Below are 26954 nucleotides of genomic sequence, written 5' to 3'. Positions count from 1 at the left end.
CCAACCACCTGTTACCCCTCTCCCTTACCCAAAGATTTTGTTGTGTGTTCAAATCAAGCTCTCAAAAAACCATTGAGTTTAATACTTGAAAGGCCCAAATCATCTTTGGGATGAGCAGGAGCAGTATTACACACTTCTATTTAGCTTCCTTTCGTCCTGGGGTTTCTTCCCAATCCTTGGTGTGCCTCACATTGCTACTCTTGCCTCAACCACCCCCATAAAATGTTAATCCCATCTAAACAACTTTCCTTTCCCCACAAATGCTTGGCCTGCAAACATTCCAAAGGTTTTGTACTCAGAGCAACTGGTGCATACAGCTGGATGCAAATAGGCTCCTATAAAAATAATTTATGCAAATGAGCTATATGCTACAGGAGACCTTCCTCCCAATCCAAAATATGATTATCAATTAACCCTAAGCATTAGAAAAACCCTTTTGTTCAGAGAATTTAAAATAGCCTGTCCGATTTTGTGGCGGTTCCTAGTGCTCAAGAATAAATGCGTGTAATTTGGAGGAGGGAACACACTTCCCTCCAGATAGGAAATCATACAATATTTATATTTATTCATATATTTGGTGGCCCCCCATCTGTGGAACACACTCCCCGATGAGGTACGCCTGGCACCAACATTGTTATCTTTTCGGCACTGGGTTAAGACCAATCTCTTTTCCCAGGCATTTGGCAGCACATGATGAGTTTTAATTGGCCCTGGATGTGTCTTTTGTTATGGCTGACAGTTCAAAGTTGTTTTTAGTTATATATTGTTTGTGTATGTTGTCTGTGTGCTTTTATGTAAATGGCTTTTAAACTTTTTTTAAATTGTATTCAATGTTTTAACTTCTGTAAACCACCCAGAGAGCTTTGACTATGGGGTGGTAATAGAAATGCAATAATAACAACAACAACAACAACAACAACAACAATAATTTTATTTTAAAATATGTATTTCATGCCTCTAGTTAATAAGCCTTCAAGGTGGCTTACATATATCTAACAGGTATACATAAAATCCAAACCCAACCTAAAAATAAACAAAAAGGTCCTCAAAATCACACAGTAAGCAGTAATATATATTGACATTTCCTATGGATTTTGTTCAGTGATTGGCCAGGCTACCTTAGCATCACAGAGATGTAGGGAAGGCAGAAGAGTCTCTGGGTGCCATTGGAGCTGCTCAGTGGTAGGGGAGGGAGAAAGGCCCAGATATCAGAAGGAATCTTATGACCAGCTAACAAGCCTCTGCTTTTTAAGAATCCATATTATCTATTCACAGTGCAATCCTATGCATGTCTACTCATGTGTATAGGATTGCAGCCTAAGTCTTAAAAAAATATCTGGGAGAACTGAATTAAATAAGGATTCTGTTACTCAACTATTCCAAGCTTGTGTTTATATTAAAAAAAGACGCATGTAACCCATCATTGTCTCAAAATAAAATCTTTCTGCTTTCTTTGGGCAGTGAACCAGAAAAAAATATTCATTTAGACTTGAAAATGGTGACAGGCTATTATGTATGTGATTGTTAGCCATTATCCCTTTCCTGTATTTCTTCTTCCTCACCTCACATTAATGAGCTTTGACATTTAGAGAGAAATTATTGCATCAGATGTGTGACAAGTCACAATAAAACTCTAAACCTAATTGAACTGGCATTCCCCTGTAACATTCAATTGCTTCCTGGCACCTGGGACAGAAAAGAAGGGAATGTAGATTGCCTGTGCTGTTCAAGCGATGTATCTGTATTCCGGAGCTTGGATATGGAGTCCTTTCAACTAATTTTCTCAACAGTGTTGAAATGCGGGTTCCAGCTAAACTGTTTCCCCTCCTACGTGCAAGAAGTATCAGATACAATTACAATATTTAAAAGTTAGTCTGGCACCCAATTAAGGGATTTTTAGAAGTTGATGAATCACTTGCCATTTAACTGATCAGTCCATTAATGACCTGAACTTCAAGACAATTAAGGGGGCCAGCAAGGCAGTTTGTTAGTGGAAGTTGCCTGCTGCTTCTGTGGGGTGAGTGAGTGAGTGTGAGTGTGTGTATGTGTGTGTGAGAGAGAGAGAGAGAGAGAGAGAGAGAGAGAGAGAGATCATATCCCTACCCGAAACCACTGGCAGGCAGGGGCAGAAGCAGGAGCAACATGGCGCTGTGGAAGTGGACTGCCGCTGACTGGCGAGTTGCCCTGCCACAAGCTGCTGATATCAGTGGGGCCCGTAGCCAGCCAGGAGCTGCACTCTTCCACAGGGCTGTGTGGGCCGCCCCTGCCCCCACCTCCCGCCACAGCTCCCAGTGGAGGCCGATAAGGATACGCTTTCAGTGGCCTCCTCAATTGTCCTTCAGTGACAGCAGCCAATCCTCACCAGTGAACAGTCTGGTTATATATCACCAGAAACTCAACCTGTACCTTTTCGAGATGTCAAAGGACAGGTCACCCACGCAAGAAAAACAAACGCTACCACTCACTGTTAGAAAAATACATTGTTCATATTTTTTTTGTTTTTACTGCAGCATAACAGAACCAAGAGAACCACACAAAAACACACCCCTGTGTGCCCTTAATTCACGGCCCCACTGAGTAAAATAGGCTCCCACTAATCAGTCAACTAAAACTTTAGCTGATTATTCTCCCAATCGTGTCAGCTAAAAGCTGCAGGCCTGTATTTAAGTATAGCCCCTTCTCAGTTTCAAGGAAAGGCTGAGCCTGCTGTGCCCTTAAGAGGCTTCTTTTTTAGGGCAAATTCACATATAATGCAGGCAACACAGGCTGGATCTACATTTACTGCCTTTTTTCGCCTCCAATGAGGTTTCACTGCCCGCCTTTCACACTACGCAGTAGCTGCCTCGAATTGGAACCAGAATTTCCCACTTCCGTGCTCCCACTTTCAATACCCTAATATCCCGGCATTTCCCCTTAATGTGCTCTGATTTTCCGCCTTCGCTACCATATCCAGTCGTAGTCCCCTCCCCCGCCTGTCCATATACAGCGGTGTTTGTATTTCCCTCCTGTCCAATCACAGCTCTTGAAGGCCCCATGTCTTCTTCTGGCTACTGATCGCATAGCTTCCTCAGCAACAAGCAAAGGGCTGGATGTGTGCGTGCTTGTCTGATCTCGGAAGCTAAGCGGGGTTGGCCCCAGTCAGTAGTTGGATGGGTGACCGGTTGGGAATCAGGCTTCCTGCATTGAGCAGCAGGTTGTTCTATCCCCTCAAATGAGACTAAGTTTTACCCCCTCCTATCCCCCACTCCGGATGTTTTTTTAAAAATTAAGGCGTTATCCTCGCAGAATCGGGGCTTCTCCGCGATGTTTTTTTTTCCTAATTCAGGCATGATCTTCGAAGATTCAAAGTTGTTACTGCTTGTTCAAGTAAGCGGCAACTGTGGTATTGTCCGATGCTATCTGGACCAGCCTGCCCACCAGGTGCAGCTTGAACACCCTGAGTGTTTTGTCAAATGCCCTCACTCCAGCAGACTGATGTGGTTGGTGGCTTCCTTGGGTGACCACTGTTCCTGCACTGTGAAGCCTCCACAGCGAGTTCCCCATCCCGAGAGGAAGCATCCATAGTTGTTACAAAGGATGGGGAGGGCTGAAGGAATGGAACACCCTGAGTAAGGTGATTGTGCACGGTCCACCTTTGCAACAAAATCTTCACCCATGAAGGGGTATGAAACCAGGTACAATGGGCATCCTGCTCAGTGCCTAATGAGTGGAGGAACCAGTTTGGCAAGATCCGCATATTCAAGCAGTCATATCGTACGACTGATGGTGTCACTGTCATCAAAACAAGGAGGCAGTGGATTTTGAATGCTGTAATCATCCTCTAAATAACATGGCTTAGAGAAGCTAGAGCGCGGGCCCACTCTTCAGGAAGGAATGCACAACCAGACTGTGAGTTGAGAAGAGCTACAATGAACTGGAGGCTTTGCACTGGCTGCAGGTGCAATTTCTTTTCATTGTCATAGAGGCTCAACTCGTTTAGGAGTTTGAAAGTCATCTCGATTGACTGAAGAAGCTGGCACCTGGCTGACGCTACCAGTAACCAATAGTCCATGCAGGGATAGATCGCCATCCTGTGCACCCAAAGATAGGAACAAACTACTGCCAATCACTTTGTGAAGACCCCTGGGTCAGTAGTGAGGCCAAATGGTAACACCTGAAACTGGCAGACATCAGTTCCAATCACAAAACAAAGGAAGCGTTGGTAGGACCTTTCGATCATGATATAAAAGTAGGCATCCTTCAGGTTGATCAAGGCAAACCAGTCTCGCTTGGACAGCAGTAGGATTGATGACAGGGAGACCATGCAGAACTTCCTGGGCATAATGTAGCTGTTGATGTCCCAGAGATCCAGGACTGGATGGAGCCCTCCATCCCTCTTCATTACCATAAAGTACCAGGAGTAAACACCATTGCAGTGATGACATTGTGGGATGGGTTCTATGGCACCTTTTGCCAAGAGGATTTGTACTTCTTACCAAAGGAACAGTGGTGGGGCCATTGGTAGAAAGCCCCTAAGTGGAGGGAGGGTGTTGAACTCAATGGTTAAGCCTCTCTGGATAGTGGGGAAGACCAAGGAGTCTGATGTTATGTCGGTCCAGGCTGGCAGAAAAGAAGATAGGCAACTTCAAAGACAGAAGGTAGAGCAGAAGGATGAAGAAAGAGAAGGGAAAGCCAAAGGCAAGACTTGCTGCTCCCATCACCCTCGTGATGAAAACGCCTATAGTTGGCTAAGGAGTACTGCTTTCTTGGCACCAGAGCCTGCTGTTGAGACACTTGCCTTGATCCTGGTTGTTGGTAGGGATACTGTGTTGCAGGAGAACGATACCAAAGGCATTGCTTGTATGAAAGAGAGAAATGTTGGGTCAGTCTCATTCACTGTGCTGTATTTCACAGCCTCTGGACTGAATCCATGGCCTTGTCAGTGTTAGCACTGAAAAGGCTTTGGCCATCGAATTCTCCTGTGAGGCGTGCCTCATTCCTGCCTATCCCAGTCTGACAATGGGGATCTGGATCTGCACTGATGCCACTCATGATGCTGAGGAGAATGATTCCTCTGTGATGACTCCATCGAGAATCCAGGAATCAATGGTGGCCTGCTGAAGGTCTTCCATATTGAGGAAATCAGTCCCGAGGTGGCAATGTAGGTGGTGGGATTGGGGAAGCATCCCTAATTTTGCCTTCTGGTGTTGATGTGACTGGTATCGGGTCTTGTGCTGGGATCGATATGGTATCAGTATCAGGGATTGCAGAATTGGTGGGGGAGCAGGAATTCCAATTGGAGCTGGTGATCACGGCCAATCCCGTACCGATTCTGCCACCTTTTTTTGATTTTTTCCCTTTCTTCTTCTTAGGCTCAGAAGAAGGTGTTGATTTAGAAGCTCTGGCCTTTTTTGTTAGCTTTTTTGCCAATGAAAGTGTCAAAGGCTGCCCTGGTGTGGGTAGGTCTGGTCTGCTCAAAGACTCCGGCTGTCTTGAAGTATGAGCTAGACTATGGGGTGAAGCTGACCCCGACACTTGTATAGGCTGTGGTGAGACAATCATGCCCGCTCTGGGGGTAGAAGCCTGGGCCAGTCTCCTTCGGTACCTCCACTGCCTCCAGTGCCCACCTCCAGAGAATAGCGTGTAGTCAATTGGATCGATTCCTTTGGGCTTGTTTAGTGAAAGCCAGGCAATGTATATAGGCAAAAAAGGCACAAGGAAACTGTCGGAGGTAGTTTACTTCTACAATGGACACACTTCCAAAAAGGCATTCAGAGGCCCATACGCCCATCGGGTGATCATAAGATTGTGAAAGCGAAATAAGAAAATAAGAAAAACAAAGTAAAAGAAGGACAGAGAGAGGAGAAAGAATAAAACCTCAGCAAATGCGCTGCCAGGAATTCACTGAATGCAAAGAAGTTCCCTAATGAGGCTACCACAATGGCAGTCGAAAGAGAACTGAGGGAGTAAGCGGAAACCCCCTAGGGACATGCGCACTGGGGCAGTGTGGGAGGCTTCCTGCCCAAATTCCTCAGCTAGAGAAGTTTCCCGAAACAGGGCTTCATGCAGGTGCAGGACCCCTATGTGTAATGCACAGAGACCACAAAGAAGTATCAGTTTTGTCAGATGCGTTGGCGTCCAGTCCATTTCTGAGCTCAATTCAAAGTGTTGGTGTTGACCTGTAAAGGACTGAACTGTTTTTGAATAGGACCAGAATATCTAAAGCATCATCTCCTCCTATAGGTACCTGCTTGGAACCTTAGATAACTTGCAGAGGTCCTCCTTCATGTGGTCCTAGGTGGGTTGCTTCATGATGGCCAAACCTGGAAACTCTGGGTTGTTTATCCCAAGGAAGCCAACCCAGAAACTAGATGTTCCTGCATTAATTAAAATAGGCAATGGGTCGTGCACTCCACTCATCCCTTGCAATATCTGGGTTAAACAATTACAGGAATTACCACCGTGATGTGTGAACCAGGTCAGTATCTTGGATTGTCCAAAACAGTACAGCCAGTGCTGAATTCATAATAATTATGTAGCAGGGCAGGCACTTGGCATGGAAATTTGTTTTGCTAAAATCTAGGTGGTGTTTAACCACAAGTGCACCCACCCAGTGAACACACTACCAAGAGCTTATCGAATCCACATCATGAAATCCGTGACAGGCAGCTGTGGGCTAGCCCAGTCCATGCTTTTATGTAACGTATGAAATAATTCCAGGAAAACTGTTTTACGTTTTCAAACAGGGCTAGTGCTTTTCACATACACAAAACATGCTCAGATTCAGTACCTCACTTCTCTAGTCAGATCCTAGGCAGTATTCGTCAAATCATACAGACTCTGCCCTAGAAGACTTTAGAATGGAGCTATACAGACTGTGTTAAGTCTACATGAACAAATGTGAAAACCTGAGATAGCTATGTTAATTCCAGGGAATTGCAAGTTCAAACAGTTCTGATTTTTTTTTAACCATTTAACGAACTTTCCTTTATTTTAACTCCCATTCTGTTCTCACTAAGTGCATATAGATAACCGTATTACATAGGTGGAGGTGAAATTCAGGAATTACTACCACCTGACTGAAGCCAGCCAGAGGGTTGGGGCTAACACCCTCTCCCCCCGGGACTGTGCAATCAACAGACAAGCTGTTACTGTAAAAAAGCCCAAGGGGGTGCAACTCTACTAGTGTATGATTAGATAAAGCAGCAACCTGAAATGCAAGCAAAAGTAAATAGAAAAAGTGCATACAAGTTGCCTGTTGCACATATTCCATATTAAACAAATGCTGAACTACCTCACTTTCTACATCTACATCAAGTTTGATCCAAAAGGTGCCCTGCCACATACAGAAAGTGTCTTCCACTCAGAGAAGGACTGTTTCACAAACATTGTATTAGAAAAGTGAAACTAAACTATGATTGAAAGATGTCCAGTCTGCATGAGCGGAACTATAGGAAGTGCTATAGAAACCTTCCTGTTCTAGCACTCCATGAATTCTTGGTGTAAGCTCTTGCCAAAGAGTGCTAGCAGATAATTTCCCTATGCTTCTGCTTCTTTAGATCTAGTCCATTAACTTCAGGGTTAATTGCTCCATCACTGTCCCATTCACCCCTACTTTTTCCTCGTCACTGCACTAGTCCTGTTCCTTCCTTTGTTTAACTATATCCGCAGAAGAAAACTACTCATTTTATTTCTAAGTTGTAAGACTCAAGTATTAGAAGAAGGGGTCAAATCTACGATTAATGTTTAGGAAATTATGCAGCATAAGCCAACTTGGTGTCAAAACAGACTGTTACTTTACTCATCCTAATCTTATTCCTTATAGCAGTACAGTCAGTCACGTGAATGACTGGCCCATGGCTGTCCAATTGTGTCCACATTTGATGACTGGAGGTTGCAGTAAGAAAATGTTCAACTATGAAGCTGTTAAACCTGCAAAGGAATGGTTGACTAGGAATCAAGTTGAATACAGGATAATTTCTGCCTATCTTCCACATTAAAGCAAGTTGCTGTTCTAGGCAGCAAGGTGAACTAAGCTACACATGTATTTTATGAAGGCATTTCTACATGAAAAGGGATGAAAAGACTAGTTGGATGCTGAAGATGCTCCACATGACACTCCCCCTCCCCCATGGATGCAACTGTGTGGTAAAGGGGATGCTTGACCTTAGGCGACCGTATTTGCAGGCGGCACTTTGTGGCAGTGACACAGGAGTGTAGCAGCTTATTTTTTAGTCAATATGCTGTGTGTATGTGGATCAGCATCAGGAAGCAATACTTGGAAATATGCCAGGTCAAGTGTTATTTCCTCGATGTGGCTGTGCTGTGTGGAGGATTTCCCACTTTTTGAGTCACTCAAGGATCTGCAGAAGGAAGTGACTGATAAATGTCAAGCTGAAAACTGGAAGTGTAAGCCTCTTGAGGCTTAACTGCCTCAGTTTCTCTGTAGTCAAGGAGCTGGAAGGAAGGACATCTGTGGAAGCTCCCTATTATGTCACTAACTGCATTTACCTGCCATTCCTTTCACTCAAGTTTACAGTACAGGACATAGGATTAATAACCACTGCGGCCCTACCACTTCCATCATCCCTCACCATTGACTATGCTGGCTAGGTCTGATGGGAGTTGTGAGCGAAAACATCTGGAGGGCCACAAGTTGCCCATCTTCTTTTGGTATGGTCTTTTGTTTCAGTATGACTGAAGTTTATTATAATTTACACATTCCAGCTGAAACAAAGTGCCATTAAGTACTATTGGTTTCAATGGGAAAGATTTAACTTGTGCTTCAATCCCTTTGAAATCAGCGGGCATCAGAAGTTTCTTTGGATGACACTCTTAGTATGCACATATTACAGAAGATTCATCTGATATTCTTAACAATAAAAAGTAATGTAGCCACACAAGTACTGAGACTTTAGTTTTGGGAAACATTTTATAATTTATATATAAAAATTCAGTAAGAAACAAAGTAGAATATTTGACAGAAAAATCCACGTTACAACAATAAAGTCCCCCAAACAAAAAAATAAAATAAAAAACACAGAATGCTGATTTTAGTTATAAAATATGAATATGAACATTTTAAAATAATCTCAGGTTATTTGGCAACTTACATCTCTGTGAGAAACAAATTTTGATAACAATAAAAAAACTTTACATGGAACTGAAGTTGAAGATTTGTTCTTGTGATAGCAAAATGCAAATTTACTGATCCTGGCAACTGGACCAGGCACTATGCTCTTTTAATCCCAGTATATAAAGGGTAAAATAAAAGGTGCAAGATAAAATAGTGGAGATCTAGAAGTCCTACAGTGATACTTTTAATTTCAGTGTTTCAACTGAAAAAGAGGAATACGGAGAGAAGAACAATTAAAAGCTGCAGAGTCAGACAGTTTTCACTTCAGAATAGTTTTGGCTGAAAGGGTCTAGTTTTACCTCAATGAGCTCTAGCTACTTTGATGCTGGGAGAAAATTTACAGATGAAAATATATTTCAAAGTGAATAGAGTGCATTTACTCAACACTGTAAATGCAATTTTAAATTTTACCGTACAGAAAGCCACACATGTGACGAGGAAAGGAACCCAGGTCTCCTTATACTAATCTACTTGACTTGAACACATGCAAGAAAATACTTTGCCAATTATTGGAGATCTGTTGATTTTGTTGGAAAAAAGAGTCCCCCTCCTCCTTCCCCCAGTCCTACACAATGCTAATGATGGCTGCACGACATTTAAAAATCCAGTTAAAATGACTAACTTAAGATAATGTAACAGTTCACAGACCAGTCCTTGCTATTAAATAAAGTGTTCCCAATTATTAAGTTCATACACAATAAAATACAATCTTTTTTAAAATACGTGGTTTATGTACAAAAGGTGTCATTAAGAGGCCACTGGTGATGAGTGGATTGGAAGCATTAGCATTAGTGAGTCACCGTTGACAATCTCTGCTTGAGATATAAAGTAAACTTCTGTGATGCATATAGTCTTCTGCATAAACAAATAGTTTATAAAGCTGTTTAAATATGTTACACACGTAACATATACGTTGGAAACAAGCACATGCAAAACCTCTTAGTTGTTGTTTTTTTTAAAAAAAAAAACAGAAGCAGAGAAGAACATTCTTCATCTGGAATGGGGTACAACTACCGCTTAGACCTCTTCACCTCAGTGTCAAATGCTCTCTGATGACCTTTCTTGTGTGTTACTGGAGGACTGGCTTCCCTTTTACGCTTGGTGGGCTGTGACTTTGACCTAAAAAATGAACAAAATGGTGAAATTACTCTGGGTCATCCAAAGAACCAAAGTTAAACCATTAGAAGTATATAAACGCACTTCATGGGTGAGAGAATCAGGGATTATTCTATTGCTTAGGTTCAGTCTAGGCAGGGAAGCACTGAATTCAGAAGAGAACCATTTTTGAACTCTTCTATTCTTGAACTCTTGAGTATTCAGCTGCTTTATCGCAAAAGCAATGAACAGCTTCTCATAGAGCTTAAATAGCAGCCCATGGGAGGATCAGTAACTATTTATACTCTCTCTGGTGTTCCCCTGATTCACCTCAGTCACCTCATCTCGACGTCTACTGCCAAAAACATTCACCTCTCCCAGCCAGGGATAGGTAAACCAATGCCCTCCAGATGTTCTGGATAACAACTCCCAACTTCCTTGACAATTGTCCAGGCTGGCTGGGGCTGATACAAGTTGTAGTCCAAACAATTTGGAGGGCACCAGGTTGCGTACTCCTGCTTCTCAAGCAGCCAGACTGGCTTCTCTTCCCCTTCTGCAGTTAGCATAAACTCATTCTTGCTTTTAAAACTCTCCACAGTCTTACTCCCTACCCCATTGCTCTTATATCCCTGAATCTGCCTTCTCTCCTTCAGCTCCACCACCCAGAGTCACCCCAAAGTCTCCTGGTCTCTTAACTGACCCTACCCATTCTCCCTTGTTGCCTCTTATGCCTGGAACTGCCTCTCTAAACGTATGCATAGCGCCACTGCCACTAAACCCTAGCTCAAAACCCACCTCTTCTGTGAAGACTTTTGCTTAACCTCTTAGTTCCCTTCCCCAAGCTAAACAAAACCTAACCACATATAACTGCACTCGCCTGCATTTGTTGTTGTTATCCTTGCCTTTCCCACCCTCTATGTCTCCCTGCTACCACTATGACCACATTGCCTAAATTTGCATTGCAAGCGCCTTGGAACAAGGACATGTCTTTTGCTTATGTCAAATAGTACCATGTACGCTGATGATGCAGTATAAATAAGCAATTGTACTATAATGTTAAAAAATTGCACTATTAGGCTGCGTGCCTCTTTTAGGACAACACAGATAAGGAAGATAATGGCCTCCTTAGTACAACTCCAATGAATTGGATATGCTTATAGGTAGGAGATAAAATTTGGCCACAATGACCAGGTTTGGATGCCCGCAGGAGCCAGGCTGCAAATGCAGTCGCCGCTCAGGGGTTGTCATGTTGTGCGAGGGTTGTTTAACCCTCCCATAACCCACGGTCGCCAAGTTCACACAACACAGCATATTCAAAATGGTGGCTGCACGCGCCGCAGCCTCACTGTGGCCTTTCATGCAACAGCCCCACTGACATAGAACATTCAGCTCTTGTGAGAGTGAGACCCTGCCCCTAGCCACCAATCCTCTATGTAGGAAAAGACTGTCATTCCTTTGCAATGCAGACAAGTGGTGATGATGGCCATATATTTTTGTGAACACACATGGAGCGGGTGACAGCCCAAACAGGAGTGCTCATTGGTGGCCAATGGCAAAATGCAGGTATTTCTTATGCTGAGGTCTGATTGAAATACGGATCTTTTGAAGTCACTTACGCAAACTAGGTGGCCACACCAAGGAATGGAATTGATATGCAAAGCCTTTTCTGACAAATGTATTAGTTGACCCCACAAAGGTTTAGAATGGGACAGAAACCCTCATTATGTTTGGCTGCCATAGATTGGTGGGAGTAAAACCTAAGGTGATGTTTTGTGGGAGGAACATAGGAAGCTGCCTTATACCAAGTCAAACCATCAGCCCATCTAATTTTCTTGAGGGTGGGGGGAACAATCCTCTTGAATGGGAAGAGAGAAGGGTTGGGTTGTCCGAAAGATGCCAGAGGGAGGAAGCAATTGAGATTCTATAGTGTAGTCCAGGGGTAGGCAACGTGGTGTCTGTGGGCACCAATGTGCCCCCAGACACTTTCCTTGGAGCCCAAGGAGGTACCCTTCCCTTTCCACGTTTTTTGAAAAAACAAAACTACTTTTTTTTACCAGCGGCCTGGGATGACTTCACAGCAAAGGGTGGGCCTCCAGCTGCTACCATCTTCATTTCCCATGAATGCTTCTGGGCCACATACGGGGCTCAGAGGTATTTTTAACCCAACAACAAACCATGGGTTACCCCTAAACAACCCATCAATCCAGGTTCGAATGATATACTCATAACCTCCAACTGGGCTGATCAGAGATTGTTTAAAGAAATGGGAAGTGGCTCACAGGCAGGCTATGTCCCCGCATACTGTGGGTTAAATAACCCATGATTTGCCCCTGTGACATGCAAACTGGGTCATTGCCTACCCCAGCCCTAGTGATTCTTGGCACAACCTAGTTACTGTCTTTGCCATAAGGTGCCTTCTGCTCCTTTTTCCAGCTGCTTCATTCAAAACTCATCTCACCTGCGTTCCTGCCCTGTATCAGGAATTGCCTTCCATATTCAAAAGCCTGCTTGGCTGTCTGACCATAACAATTCTTTAAACTCCTAGCTGACAAAAGAACAGACCATCTTAAACTCAACCTTGGATTCACTGGATTACCTGGCTATTGACATAGGTATCCACAACTCAGAGCTGTTAAAAATAAACTGTTTATTAGAATCAGAAGAGCGCAGAGATCAAGGTTTTCAATGTTACCATCAAAAGTTTGGTAAGCTCCCTTGTGCTGGTGACCTATCATTTTCACTGCTGCTCTATGAAGTGCCATGTTAATGACACTATATAAGAAAAGCTCTGCTGAATCGAACTGAGTTTCCAGCAGTGGCCAGACAAATGTTGCATGCCACAAGCAGGGCATGAAATCCCTCTCTCATAATACTAGAACCCAAAGGGGTCCTCCCATGAAGCTGACTGGTGGGAGATTCAGGACAGATAAACGAAGTACCTCTTCACACAGTGCATAGTCAAACTATAGAATTTGCTATCACAGGATGTAGTGATGGCCACCAACTTGGATAGCTTTAAACGGCGATTGGACAAATCCACTGAGGATAAGGCCATCAATGATTATTAGTCCTGATGGCTATGTGCTACCTCCAGGATCAGGGGCAGTATGCGTATGCACACCAGTTGCTGAGGAACATGACTGGGAGGGTGCTATGGCACTCACGTTGTACTTGTGGGTTTCCCACAGGCAACTGGTTGGCCACTGTGTGAACAGAACGTTGGACTAGATGGACCTTTGGTTTGATCCAACGGGGCTCTTCTTATGTTCTTATGAAATCAAGAGTAGTTTTTTCAGATACACACTGCTGCTAAACAACTAATGGTGACTGTCAAAGAAAGAGATGGGGGAGGGAAACCGAAGAGGGATGTAGAGATATCCAAGCCAGAAATGACTTTCCATACTTACTGTGCCAAGAGAGGAGATTTGTAAGATTTTGCATTGGCAGTTGATTGTTTTTTCCCTACTAACTTTCGGCGGTTTGTAGGAGGTATTGGACCTGGGCTTTGATTTTTAGATGCTGCACGTGTAGTTGGCTTGCTGGGCTGCTTTCTGAAAATAATGAGTGCAGGCAGTGAATGCACAAGGTACAAATTATAAAGCAGACAAAATTAAGGAGAAAAAAATCATTTGAAATCATTGCATGCTTTTAGTGACACATTCTTACACTGACCATTCAGAAGAAAGCACTAACACTTGGAAATCTATTAAGTTTGGATCTGGAGTATTCTGGTTTCTGAAGCCACAAGAGCCAATTGCACTTCTAAGGCATTGTGTCCGGTGGACCTACGTGTCCAGCACCCAGCAAAGGGCAAAGAAGCAGGACTGGTGCTGAGGTAGAAAAGTGGTAGGCAGATGAAGAGTTGAGCCCTTCACCCTCCCATACAACGCTCCTAAATAGTTCCCTCCCATGAACATATGAAGTTGCTGTAAACCATCGGTTCATCTAGCTCAGTACTGTCTATACCTCAGGACCCCAACACCGCCGGCACCCCTCTTGACACCTACAAGGCTCTCTGCCCCTCTGGATTTTTTAAATTTTATTTTGTAGAATTTAAAAATCATTTTGTTTATTTAACTGGGAGGCTGGCAGCTCACCAATAAAATATGCATTGTACAACCTCTGCCAAAGAGGGATGGTCAACTTCTGTATCCTTCAGGGGGGAGCAGAAGACTTTCTATTTTCTGGACAGTTACCCAGGGGCCGAACATGATCTGACCTCTTCCTGGGTAGTCAGTTTGCATAATGAAGCCACCTTATCTAAGCAATGAATGATTCATGGGTCAAGAACAGGAGTGGGCACAAGGTTGAGCTGGATCTTCTGGTATATCCAAGTGATTTACAGTAGATCAACAAAGACTCCTGACTCCCAATCATTTAAAATAGCAACAAGAAAAATGACCCCCCAACCCGCACCCCAACTCTACTGCTTTAAATTATACTGCTGCTGAAATGGAGAAATCTTGGGGTAACTCCAATTCACAATGCATCTGCCAGGGTTTTTTTCTGGATCTAGTAAACCAGATCATATTACACACATCCTTTACCAGATTCACTGGTCATCAATTGGTTTCCAGGCTCAATTAAAGGACTGCTTTTGACCATTAAAGCCCTTAATGGCCAGGGTCTCTTAAGAATTACCTCCTCCCATATGATCCTGCACAAGACCTTTGTTCTACCTCTAAGGCCCTTCAACCCCTGGACATACGGTTGATGGGTTGAGATAGGGCCTTTTCAATTGTGGCACTCAGATTCTGGAATAGCCTTCAAGAGAGGTACACCTGGCCCCATTATTGATCATTTTTAGATGAGCAGTGAAGACATTTCACCAGGCCTTTCTGGGATATTACATACTGCTACTGCTATATTTAACCTTGTAGAAAAGTTGAAATCCTTCTAAGGTTTAAGTTTTAGGTTTAGATCCTTTTAAATTGTTTTTACTGCTATTGATTGTCATTTCATTTTTTGTAAGCCACTTTTATTATGTTTTTATATAGAAAGATGGGGTAGAAATGTCAGAAATAAATAAATGAAAAGATTTTGCTCCTGGATTAAAAACAATGGGATGGTGAATTGATTGGCTTCAGTATTTGCATTGGATCTGAGATAGTTACATCAACAATTCGAGTCACAGGCTAGGATTTAAAGAATTGCAAGGTTCTTTCTGCTCACACCCCAGAACACTGGAGCTCACCCTTTCCACAGGAGCCCTTCATATCTTATGCAAAGGCACTCAAAGAGGGCCCCTGGCAAAGCATCTGATACAGCATTCAAGCCTTAACATTACCAGCATTACCTTTGCGCTTCTAATCTCGAGGCAGATCTAGTTGTGGCTCCTGAATGCATCTCATCAGCATCACCACTGCTGTCATCGTCCTCTTCTCCACTGTCACCACTTCCCTTGCTTTCATCTTGGTCTTTTGTTTCCTCTTCAGCTGCAGGTGCTAGCTTCTGACGTTTTTTATCTGGCTCAGGTGTGTCCATTCCTGTAAAGTTTTATTCACACACTCAAATTTCCACCCAAGTCTCCAGAAAGGATATGGACACTTAATTTAGGTGAGGAATTCTAAATGGATCTTGTGAGTGGAATAAGTAATTTTCCATTTCCTTAGTGTTTTAATTCATACTTGTTTAAATCTTTCCAAACATATTTGCAATGGTTTACTTTTTCAGTTCACAGCCAGTATTCATAGAAAACTCATGTGGGTTTAAGGAAGCAGCTGGGATGTACCAAATCTGACAAGAGATTACAGCAATTTGCACATTTCCCCATAATATTTACTTTAGCCATAACCCAATGATTTTCTCCCCAATGAATGAAGATAATAAAGCCGATCTTGTTATAAGCTAATGTACACCTTACACAATAAAGTTAAGAGAAGCAGAGGCTGTGTGTCTTACCTGCTTCCTCTGATGGAATAAGAGGCCGTTTGGGCTTCCTTCCTCTTCGACGTAAAACCACCTCTGTCTTCGCTTCTTCAGCTTCCTAACCGATGGAAGTAAATGAAAAAACAGTAATGAAATTGGAAGTATTTAGGACTTTTGGTTTAGGAAAAAAAGACAAGGGGAAGACATGGGAGAGGCATCTGGAATTACAAACAGTATAGAAAGAGAATGGGACCTATTGCAGCACATTCAGGGTTGACAGAAACAAGCACTTCACATAACACGTATCTAACTTATGGAAGACACTCCTAATAAGACATGCGAATGAACGCTGATTCAGATAGCTTTTGAACATGATTGTTGTTGTTGTTGTTGTTGTTGTTCAGTCGTTCAGTCGTGTCCGACTCTTCGTGACCCCATGGACCATAGCACGCCAGGCCTTCCTGTCCTGCGCTCTCTCCCGGAGCGTGCTCAAGTTCATATTCATTGCATCCGTGATGCTATCTAGCCATCTCATCCTCTGCCGTCCCCTTCTCCTTTTGCCTTCAGTCTTTCCCAGCATCAGGGTCTTTTCCAGGGAGTTTTCTCTTCGCATTAGGTGGCCAAAATATTGGAGCTTCAGCTTCATTATCTGTCCTTCCAATGAGCACTCAGGGTTGATTTCCTTTAGGATGGACTGATTTGACCTCCTTGCAGTCCAGGGGACTCGTAAGAGTCTTCTCCAGCACCACAGTTCGAAAGCATCAATTCTTCGGCGCTCAGCCTTCCTTATAGTCCAGCTCTCACAGCCATACATTACTACTGGGAAAACCATAGCTTTGATTAGACGGACCTTTGTCGGCAAGGTGATGTCTCTGCTTCTTACTATGCTGTCTAGGTTTGCCATAGCTTTCCTCCCAAGGAGCAAGCGTCTTTTAATTTCATGGCTACAGTCACCATCTGCGGTGATCTTGGAGCCCAAGAAAGTACAATCTGTCACTGATTGAACATGATTACAGAGGTTCATAGATGATATTATCAATTGGCCATGATCAGGGGGTGCAGGACATTTTGTGAAACCTAGGAGCCAACAAGATTTTCTAGGATTAGACAGGAAGGACCTGCCTTCTGGTCTCTGGAGCATCCTGGATACCACCTGCCAGATCTAATTTTTTAGGTACGAGTGGCTACTGGACACCTGGAGTTTTTCACCCCAGTTGTCAATAGCTTAATGGAGCCTCTATGTTCAGAAGCAATATACCTATGACTGCAAGATGTTGAAGACTGTGGAGGTCTGTTACTTTTATGCCCTACTGGTAAGCACCCAGAGGCAAGCTGCTGCCCACTGATGGAAGACAGAAGTTTGATCTTGATGAACCTGTGTTTGATCTAGCAAGTCAATTCTAACGAAACAGTTTCCATTAGAGATTTTGGTGGGAGTGATCCAAAGCGCACTTATACAGAAGTAACTGCACTGAAATCAAAAAGACTTACTTCCCAGTAAACATTTTTAGGATCAAGGTACACAGTAACTTGCACTAAAAAATATTGTACTTACATTGTGTGTCTCATTCAATGAATCTTTGACTAAAACATGAAAAAAAAGTCAGAGTTTAAGAACTCTGCATAAAATGTACCTCCAAACACACAAACTTCAGTTATTGTTTAACCAACTTTGTGCCCTCCAGATATTTTAGACTACAACTCCCAACATTCCTGCTGATTGGGGCTGATGTTTTAATCAAGCCCAAAACATCTGGGGGGCACCAGGTTAGGGAAGGCAGGTTTAACCAAAGGCCATACACATTTTTAATTTTAACTTAAATAGTCAACAAATTAGAAAAAGCTTTTCCTTCCAAACTGTTTTTCTGGATCTCACCACAACACACTAAGGCAAAATTTAAGTTACTTCCCATGCCAGCAGACTGTAGGAAGTAATAATGTGATTGCTTCACTTCAAACATTACTGTTGCAGCATAGGAAGCAGTTATGTCACCAGTTTTCCCTTGCCATGTAGGCCTAAGCGTCCTTAATGTCCGTGCTCACAGAAGTTAAAATGGGAAAGCTCCTGTATGTGGATCAGGGCCACTGAAATCAGTCTATGACAGTTCAGGGAACCGCATTTTTTTAATGGATGGGGGAAGCCCTTTGAATACCCACTTTTGAAATGTATGGGAAAGCCCTTGCAAAGAAATTACAAGCACCATGGATCTCTGGATCAGGAAGAGTTTACAGAAGGCTATCCCTGACTTTTCTGAATAGTAATTCTTTAAAGAAAAATGGCTAAGTTGCAGGTTCACCTCATCCCATCCACTCTCTATCCTCCTTTGCAAAGAGCAAACACTTGAATCATTACCTTTTGGAGAAATCTTCTGTCTACTTCTAGGACCTGAAGATTGCAGCATCTAAATAAAAACAAAAGCAGCAATATCTTTCTGTGGTATGGAACTGGGAAAGCTAAAGCTTCCCCCCACCCCTCCCCCAACGATCCAAGATTGCTGTCGTTATGCTAGAAAAGCTGTCTTCCCCCCAGCACCTAGCTGACGGCTGAGCAGCTGGGCAGTGAGAGAAGTGGGTGGGGCTCCCAGGGCTGTATGTAGCCTACAGGCTGCCTGCGTGTACTCCCAAGGCTGTTGATGTAAAATCTTCGCTGCCTAGACCTTAGACAGTACTGCTGCTAAGGTGGTTGGTGCTAACCCAACAGAAACGTTGACTTCTCTGAATACCACAACTGCTTCTGAAACTCCCCTCAATTTCAAAAATCATTTGGTATGCAGCATTGGGGGCTACTGTATGAGAGAAAACAAGTATTTTAGGATTAAGGATCCAGTTTAGTAGTTCTCTGGATCCTGCCAATATTAGTTATTGCAACCGAGAAAATAGCGTTTCACAGAAAGCCCAAATTCTATCCAAACAGAACGTCCAACCAAATGCTTACATTCCCAGTGCTTGTGTCAGCTTCTGAATCTTGTCCTGAAAGGAAAAATAAACTCCTTGAGTTCAATGAAAAATTCAAGTCTGCTTTCCATGGAGAAGCAGCATCGTACGTACGCTGTGGTGTCGTTATCTCAACAGGATATTTACGAGGTCTTCCTCTTTTCCGTTTAACTGTTACTTGTTGATTTACCTAAAGAATAAAAAAAGTGCAATTAGTTTTGAAGCCAGTTCAAGGTGTCCACTGATGCAACTGTATTGAGAACAAAGAGCCTTGTGGCACGTTAAAGGACTAACAGTTTTTTCATAGCATAAGCTTTTGTACATTAGTGTACATGAAAGCTTATTCCTCAATAAATCTGTCTTGTGGCATCTTAAATACTATTTGTTGGGGGGTGGGGGAGGGGTTGTAACAGGCTTAATACAGCTACCCCACTGGGAGTTGTAGTGTTTATTATAGTCATGTCATAATTATAATTTAAAAAACATGTCTTTCCCCACCCCCTTGCCATTAGGGTATGATCCAGCCCAAGGGCAGTATCCAGAAGTGAGATTCCACAAACTCAAATAGCACTAGCAGAACTCTGCTGAATTGTTCCGTTTGCGCAAGTGGTTGCCCATTACATTTGTGCATCCAATTGCACAATGAGCACATAGCGGTTGTGCAACTGGTTTTACAACGAGTTGCAAGCAGCTGTGTAACATGTTGCACAACGGGTGCAAGCAGTTGTATAACAGGTTGCACAACACGCTGCAGAAGAGTTATGCACAACTGGTTGCATACGCATAATGCAAAACTGCTTGTGCAAACATAGCTTCAGTTGGATTCCTCTCTTGTGCACTGTTCAGAACCTAGTTTCTGCTAGTGCAAAGTCATTTGCGCTAATGGAATGACAAAGTTGGATACTGCCCCAAGTTATCCACTTTTAAGTTCCACTAATTTCACTGAAAAGTTAAGAATGTGCTTAACACCCACCCCCACCCCCACCCCCTGATATCAATAGAACTGAAATGAAAACTGTGGCTGAACTGCATTCTTAGCCCATCAAGGAAAGGACTTAAAGCATTTACATTTTAGCTTCAACTTACAGTAATATTATTAATTATAATTATTACTTCGTATTTATGTAACACTTCTTCATACACTACTTTCTCAGTAGTTCTTACTATACCCTGTAACAGTAACGAACGATCTACAAGCCTTAGAACAATTCATCTTAAATCCTGCTGCCTGCCCAGAACTGAATACCAGGTCATAGAATCATAGAATAGTAGGGTTGGAAGGGGCCTACATGGCCATCGAGTCCAACCCTCTGCTCAGTGCAGGTTTTTGGGTACACACATCTCTGGCTTTCCATGTTATCCCTGCATCCTTACCTCAAAGCTCTCCATGGTTTTGGCCCCCGCAATCCTTCTGCCATTAACTCCATGCCTGTAACCTTCATTCGAACACCCACAGAAGACCAAAAAGTCTGTCATTTCCACAAGTGGGTTCATCCCTTCTTCCTTGTTGCTCCCTACATGTGGAACTCTCTCCAAAAATAGACATGAAGTACCACCCCACTCTCTCTACACACCCCACCTCTAAACACTCCCCCCAAGGCTTTGGCTTAAACCCCTAGGTCCTCATTCCTAACTGAAACAATGCTTAAGTCTGTGTGAGTGCATTTGAGCATCCTCATTACGTATATTGGGGTGGGCGACTTCCAAAGGTCTGGAGGCCAATTTCTTCACCCCAGAACACACCAAAGACCCCATCCTCATGCCACTGATGCTGCTGCTGACTTTTGGCAGCACAGTGGCAGCAAAAAAGCCTTGTCTTAATGCAAAAATGTGTGTGCGGAGTTTCTTTTTACCATCGCTGCACTGCTGAAATGGTGACAATTTCAGGGTGGCAGGGGTCACAAAAAAGGACATGGGGTGCATGTGGCCTGTGTGTTGCCTACCCCTAGCCTTACAGCTCTCCCTTTTTCATCTGCCCTGCTGCTGAAATTCAGAAGTAAGCCCCTCACAGCAGGGAGGGCCCTGTCTTTTTGTGTGTGTTATTCTGTGACATTATGTACATTCTTATGCATTCATAATGGGGATGACCAAACCAAAGTTAAGAATTTTTACATCCTTTTCATTTCAACAGAAAGTTAAGCATGTTCCACTGAATTCAATGGGATTTTAAAATGCTTAACATGGTCTGGATTGCACTCATCGCATTTAATACCAATACTAATTTGGCAGCAGTTAGACTGCACAGCTGCCGTAAATATACTACTACTGCTCCATATCTAAAACTTGTCCATCAGTTCTGAATTTTTCTTCAGCTTTTTAAACATTCAGTTGTGTGGCCCTTTAATTACTTGGAAGAGCTTTCTATATATGCCATTCTACACTGGTAAAACAATTAACCATTGTTATAGTCAACAAAGCATGAGTAAATAATCATTTGGACCATATGAAAGCATACTTTGAAATAGCAATGCATTAGACTAGACCAGGTTACTTGCCTCAACAGGATTTAAACTGGACTCCAGATCTGACTTTTCACAAATATCCACTTTGCCAACCATCTCATCTGCAGGAAAAAAATGTTCAAAAAACCAAAATTACATTAAAGCTTCAGCTATTGGCCAGTATAGAAATGAAATAAATAATTAAATAAAGCTCTATCACCATTTTTGAGCAATTACAGAGACTGGAGACTTCCTCTGAATTGCATAAACCCTGGTTTTCACTCGCAGTATGCCCTGTCATTTTTACTTCTGTGACAACCTAGATCAACATTAGTTAATACAATGCTGCTATACCTTGTCCTACACTTTGCTGTGTCATGGATCTAGAGTTCAGATTAATATGGCTCTTTTTTTAGTAACCAGAAATTGAATATGAAAGGAACATAAATTAGCACCATGCTTCTACATGGTAGGTATGCCAGGGAACAGAAGATTTTCTTATCTAGGAGTAGTTGTACTTGCTCACTAGACTGTGGTCCAGACATTGGGTGATCTATTATCTATCCAACAGCAGGCAAGTTATTTAGAAGAATGCCTCAGCCAGGCATTCTTCTGAAAAGTACCTTCTAGGAGGCTTTCTGGCTAGGATAGCAAAAATCACCCTAGCCAAAGAGCTATGGCAGTAGTAACTGATCCAAAAAGAGAAGGTAAGAAGTGCCTTCTAGTCCAGCCCCATAACCAAGTCTTTCTTCTAAAGAACCTGCCTCCTTTGGGACAGAAAAGATCACCCAATGTCTGGATTACTGGATAAAGAAAGCAGGGAGAAATAATTTTCAAGGATGGCAACAGAGTTGCTGAAAATACTACAGTAAAGAGCTGGCAGTCCCATTTTCAGGGCTACATCTGCCAATTCCAGTCTGCCTGGCAGGGAAGGAACAGCATACAGCTTGTGTCCAACTTGCTGAAGATGCATTCCTAGCTGACATCTGAGTATTGTGTGGAGGACGTTTAAGCCATTGGTTTGTAGGGCTGGAATTTTGTGGTTATGAAGTTAATCCAGCATTCAAACAATGACTTCATGTATATTTTCTCTTTTACTTTAAAATGCATTGTTTTCTTGTTGTTGTTTTTTAAATTGAGGATGTATGCAAATAAATCCTCATTCATTTCAATGGGACATGCACAGAAGCACTTGCTGATGGACAGCAGCCCTTTCTGGAGAACTCAAAATAGTGAATTTCACGTCACCTTTTTGTTCTACAGCTTCTGATGAAGGTTCCTGAGACTTAGCACCATCCTCAGACATTTCTACTGGGTCTCTGGCAGTTGCTTTCTAGGTAATTATAAAAAACAAAACAAAACTATAGAATGCTGCAGTACCAGGAAGATGGCATTGTCAACTACTGTGATTGTAAAAGGTTGATACCACCACTACGTGTTTTGAAACAACTCATTAGTAAACCCCCTTCTTGTGGCTTCCTATCAACTTAGATGGTAAACTCCCAAGTTAACACAAAGCCAAAACACATTTGACAGCCGCATGTGAACATCAAAGAGAGTGCAGACTGAGAAGATTAGACAGCTGAGAGCAGAACCCGGGAGAACATTTACAGGAGATAGAAGAGGGTAATATACCAAAAGTGGGTAGAAGGCATGATCAGAAAGACAGAAAACAGAGGACTCTGACCACATTTTGTCAGAACTCTCCGCCATGACCTGTCCATCTTGGGTGGCCCTGCACAGCATAGCTTATGGCTTCACTGAGTTACGCAAGCCCCTTTGCCACAACAAGGCAGTGATCCATGAAGGGGCCAGGCTGTCAGTACACCATATGTATGGACAAAACAACTAGTAACATTTTTGTGAGCTAGTGTTTTTTGCACATTTGTGTGTAAGGATGTACCAGACCTTGAAATTTTACACGAGTTCCAAATTGGGCCAGAGTAGGTTGACACTTCTCAATTTTTATTTACAAAAATTGTTGCCATTCCAATCAGAAGAGCTCATGCTGGCATACAAAGAACCCTAAAATCACACTACGTAAACTAAATATGTAAACAGCAAAAGTACCCAGCCATTAGCAAGCACCATGTGTATGCACTACACATTCCCTCTACCCAAATGTATTTCAGAGAGTCACACAGTTCAAAATAGATTCAAAATACCGTATTAATTTCTGCTGTGACTTCAAAACAATGGCTCTGCTCAGATTCCTCTCCCAAAATTTGACACACTGGAACATCATCTGCAAAATAATGTTAATGTTTTCCTGAAATGTTTTTCAAAGACATTTTGAGCAAGAGTGTTGAAATCTTGTACAGAACTTTCTCTACATCAGATTGACCTACAAGCCATACCATGCAAATCTAGTCAAATGTTCTCTATCAGAGACAATAATGTAAGAGCACTTGTTTGTTAACTACCTGATTTACCCTCTTCAATATCAGGATGTTTTTCTGTTTCTGGCATAAAGCTCTCTTCCTTCTGATTAGGTATTTCTACCTGTGAGTAGAAGAAAAAGGGAGGAGAGATTAAAACATAAGAATTGCCTTTCTGGATCAGACTAAAGTCCAACTACTCCAGCGTTCTGTTCTGAACAGCAGCCAGTCTCAGAGAAGAATCCAAGCAGAGCATAAAGCCCAGCTCTCCACTGTTCTGTCTCCAATACCTGGCATTCAGAGGGATGCTGCTTCCGAGCAAGGAGGCGTCATTTAATACCATGCCACTGACTGACTACTTTATGAATGTCTGATCCTTTCTAAAAGACTGCCTGCCTATTCAGGTTGCATCTGAAAGTCTTACCTCATTTTGATTTTTAGCAACTGAGTTAAGAGGCCTATTATAGCAGTAAGAGGGTGTTGTTGTTGCTGTTTTAAAAAAAGCTGTATGCTTTATTCAGTAAAGACAAGTATAAAACAAGAAAAAGAAACACAAACCTCTAATGATTTTTCTTTAGGAACTTCTACGGCTTCTACTATGTCTACGTCTTCTACGGCTTCTACTATGGCCAAAGTATCTGAACTTTCAAGAGCTAATACACAAAAGCAGAGATATAAGGCATATTAATAATTTATCACTAACACTCAATGTGCTAAAGTGCTTCACATGCATTCTCTGAATTTTTACAACAACCCTGCAAGGTAAGCCAGTACTATCTCTATACTGTAGATGTGGGACCGAAAACAGCGGTTAACCTAAGGCCACCTAATGAGTTCACGGCAGATCTATGATTCGAACTGGTGACTTTCTGATTTACAGATCCTAGGCACTATGCTACACAAGCTCAATCATCAAGATGGACGGCAACAATTACTACAAAATGCTCTCAGAACTATGCGAATGAGCTTTAGTTGGATTGCAAGCGTAGATAACATTTCCTCACTGTATACCGTGTCCAACTAAGAATACATATTTAAATCCCTGTAGTTACTACGCTCAAAGATGAAACAGATGGTGGAAAAACACATGTGCAGTGGATCTGGCAGGTATGGCACCTCTGGATTGTAGCTAATGGATTTGGCATGGGGAAGACGTGTAAGCGTGGTTGTGAAACTATTTGCCCTGCCCTTGTATTTATAGAAATAATTTATTTGCTTTACCATCACCTCTGAAATGCTCAGAGGCTGCCAACCAGGTTTCCTCTCCATTATCATTTGCCAGAAAAGGAAATCTTTGAGAGAGACTGTGTGTGTGTGCATGCATACCAGGGGGAAGGTACATATGGACTGTGAGCAAGAAAGGTCTCTAGTTTTTCTCCCCCTCACCACCATTCTTCTTTATAGCATTGTTCACATAACACACTAACCCACACTCAGTGGTTGCATGTAGGTTGTTGTTGAACCACTGGTTGTTTGTTGAACTGGGTTAACATGTTGCCTGAACATGTGGCTTGTTAACGTATTTTTCTCGAACAAGCCACCTTGAGAACCCAGGGTTTGTTGTTGGGTTGCTCAGGGTAGTTAACAAGCCACCCTACGGAAAATGTCCTGGGTTCAAACAACACGTTATCCCACGGTTTAACAAACAACCCACAGTTCAATATCAACCCACACTCAACCATTGAGTGCGGGGTAGTGTGTTGTATGAACCCCGTCATTGTCTCCACATGCTGCCTTGGTTCACATGTAACAACAACCCATGGGTTGTTTAACCCATAGGTTGTTGAGAGTGAGCGAGTGCACTGCCTCCCATGTGCTTACCCCTTCCACTTCATTTCCACATTTGTAAGCAACCCATGAACAAACCCTGGGTTAAAACCCAGGGTTGTTTACCCCTCAACAACCCAGAGTTCTGGGTTCACACATCACAATGAACAACCCATGAACGGGATGTTCCTGGTTTGTTTAAAAAAGCGGAAATGAAACTGAAGTGGACAGTGGGCGGGAAGCAGCATGCTCGCTTCTGTGTGGCCCTAACTATGGGTTGTTTAAACTATAGTTGGTTGTGATGTGTGAACCAGAACATTGAGTCACTCTCCAGGAGCCAAGAGACAACATAGGGCTCTTTAATCTTTTCCTGCTCAGTAACAAAGAGCCCTCCCTTTATTGTGCACTTCAGTTGCTCCCACCCAGGCATAGGCAGACAGGGAGGCCTGTGGGGTGGAGGGGTCATGGTGAGCACCAGGCAGGTAGCCTGAGACTCCCAGTTGCTTATTCCAACTTTAAATGTTTAAAAGTCCAATTTACTGGAACTTCCTACTGTAAACTTAGAATATAACTAGCTACTGGTATTATCCCAAGCCCTCCTTGTGAAGAGAATGCTCATTAAAAAATCATTAAAAATATGCACAGGCTTTCTTTTATTGTTACTACTTTCGGATAGAAGATATAATCTTTCAGTTTTTAAAATATACTGTCAAGTACACAGTTAGTTCTTAGTTACTCACACAGCAACAGGGTGTTTACATTCCTTGCAATCTTGGACTATGAACCTCCCTGTCTGCTGTGCGTACTCAGCTCTGACAGAAGACCTGATTCTCTTTTAAACAACTTCCTTTTACCTAGGTTGAATCATATCAAACAAAGAAGAGGATTCTAAAAATGTCTCAGTAATGGGAAATGTATTAAAATTTAACACTTGCCATATATAACAGGATTTACATATCACAGTATGGAAGTATTCCATTGTAAATATCTGGCACTGTGAAAGAATAATTTAGCTATTCTTGAGGTGGTGGTGGGGGACTATTACGACTGAGCCAAGAATCACCTATTTAAAATGCAATTAAGCTCAATTCACTCACAGGGCAGACAGAGAAGAGTGCAGTACTTCCAGAGTAGCCAAAACACCTGATGGGGGCTACTGAGGTGCTGGGGATGGAAGGGTTCTCCTGCTGGGAATCACACTGGGGGAGCCAGCTTCTGCTTCCCTTCTTGCTCCCTCATGCACACTCAGCCACACTCACCTGCATGGGTAGCAAGCTAGAGCCTCAGTAAGGCCAGAAGGTTTAAAGCACCCTCAACTGCCTTTCACAACTACCACTCCTCTTAGATCAAGGGAAG

General features: G+C 42.7%; 1 protein-coding gene across 1 annotated transcript in view; it reads right to left on the bottom strand.

The window, feature by feature from the left end:
* Nucleotides 1–8885: 8885 nt before the first annotated feature.
* BOD1L1 (biorientation of chromosomes in cell division 1 like 1) overlaps nt 8886–26954 on the bottom strand; it is a 66348-nt gene continuing 48279 nt past the window's right edge. Inside the window, exons 13-25 of the mRNA XM_084857102.1 lie at nt 24390–24484; nt 23877–23955; nt 23619–23698; nt 22702–22786; nt 21508–21575; nt 19127–19202; nt 19014–19048; nt 18432–18480; nt 17634–17662; nt 16112–16196; nt 15507–15696; nt 13618–13761; nt 8886–10234 (exon numbers count right to left, since the gene is read on the bottom strand). Coding sequence (XP_084713228.1) covers nt 10126–10234; nt 13618–13761; nt 15507–15696; nt 16112–16196; nt 17634–17662; nt 18432–18480; nt 19014–19048; nt 19127–19202; nt 21508–21575; nt 22702–22786; nt 23619–23698; nt 23877–23955; nt 24390–24484 — 1124 coding nt within the window. The 3' untranslated portion in view covers nt 8886–10125. The remainder of the gene's footprint in view (nt 10235–13617; nt 13762–15506; nt 15697–16111; nt 16197–17633; nt 17663–18431; nt 18481–19013; nt 19049–19126; nt 19203–21507; nt 21576–22701; nt 22787–23618; nt 23699–23876; nt 23956–24389; nt 24485–26954) is intronic.

This window comes from Heloderma suspectum, chromosome 5 (assembly GCF_057233095.1).
Source record: "Heloderma suspectum isolate Gila_16-S chromosome 5, 16-S_ref, whole genome shotgun sequence".
NCBI classification, from domain to species: Eukaryota; Metazoa; Chordata; class Lepidosauria; order Squamata; family Helodermatidae; genus Heloderma; species Heloderma suspectum.
This window is presented reverse-complemented; position numbering and strand designations above follow the sequence as displayed.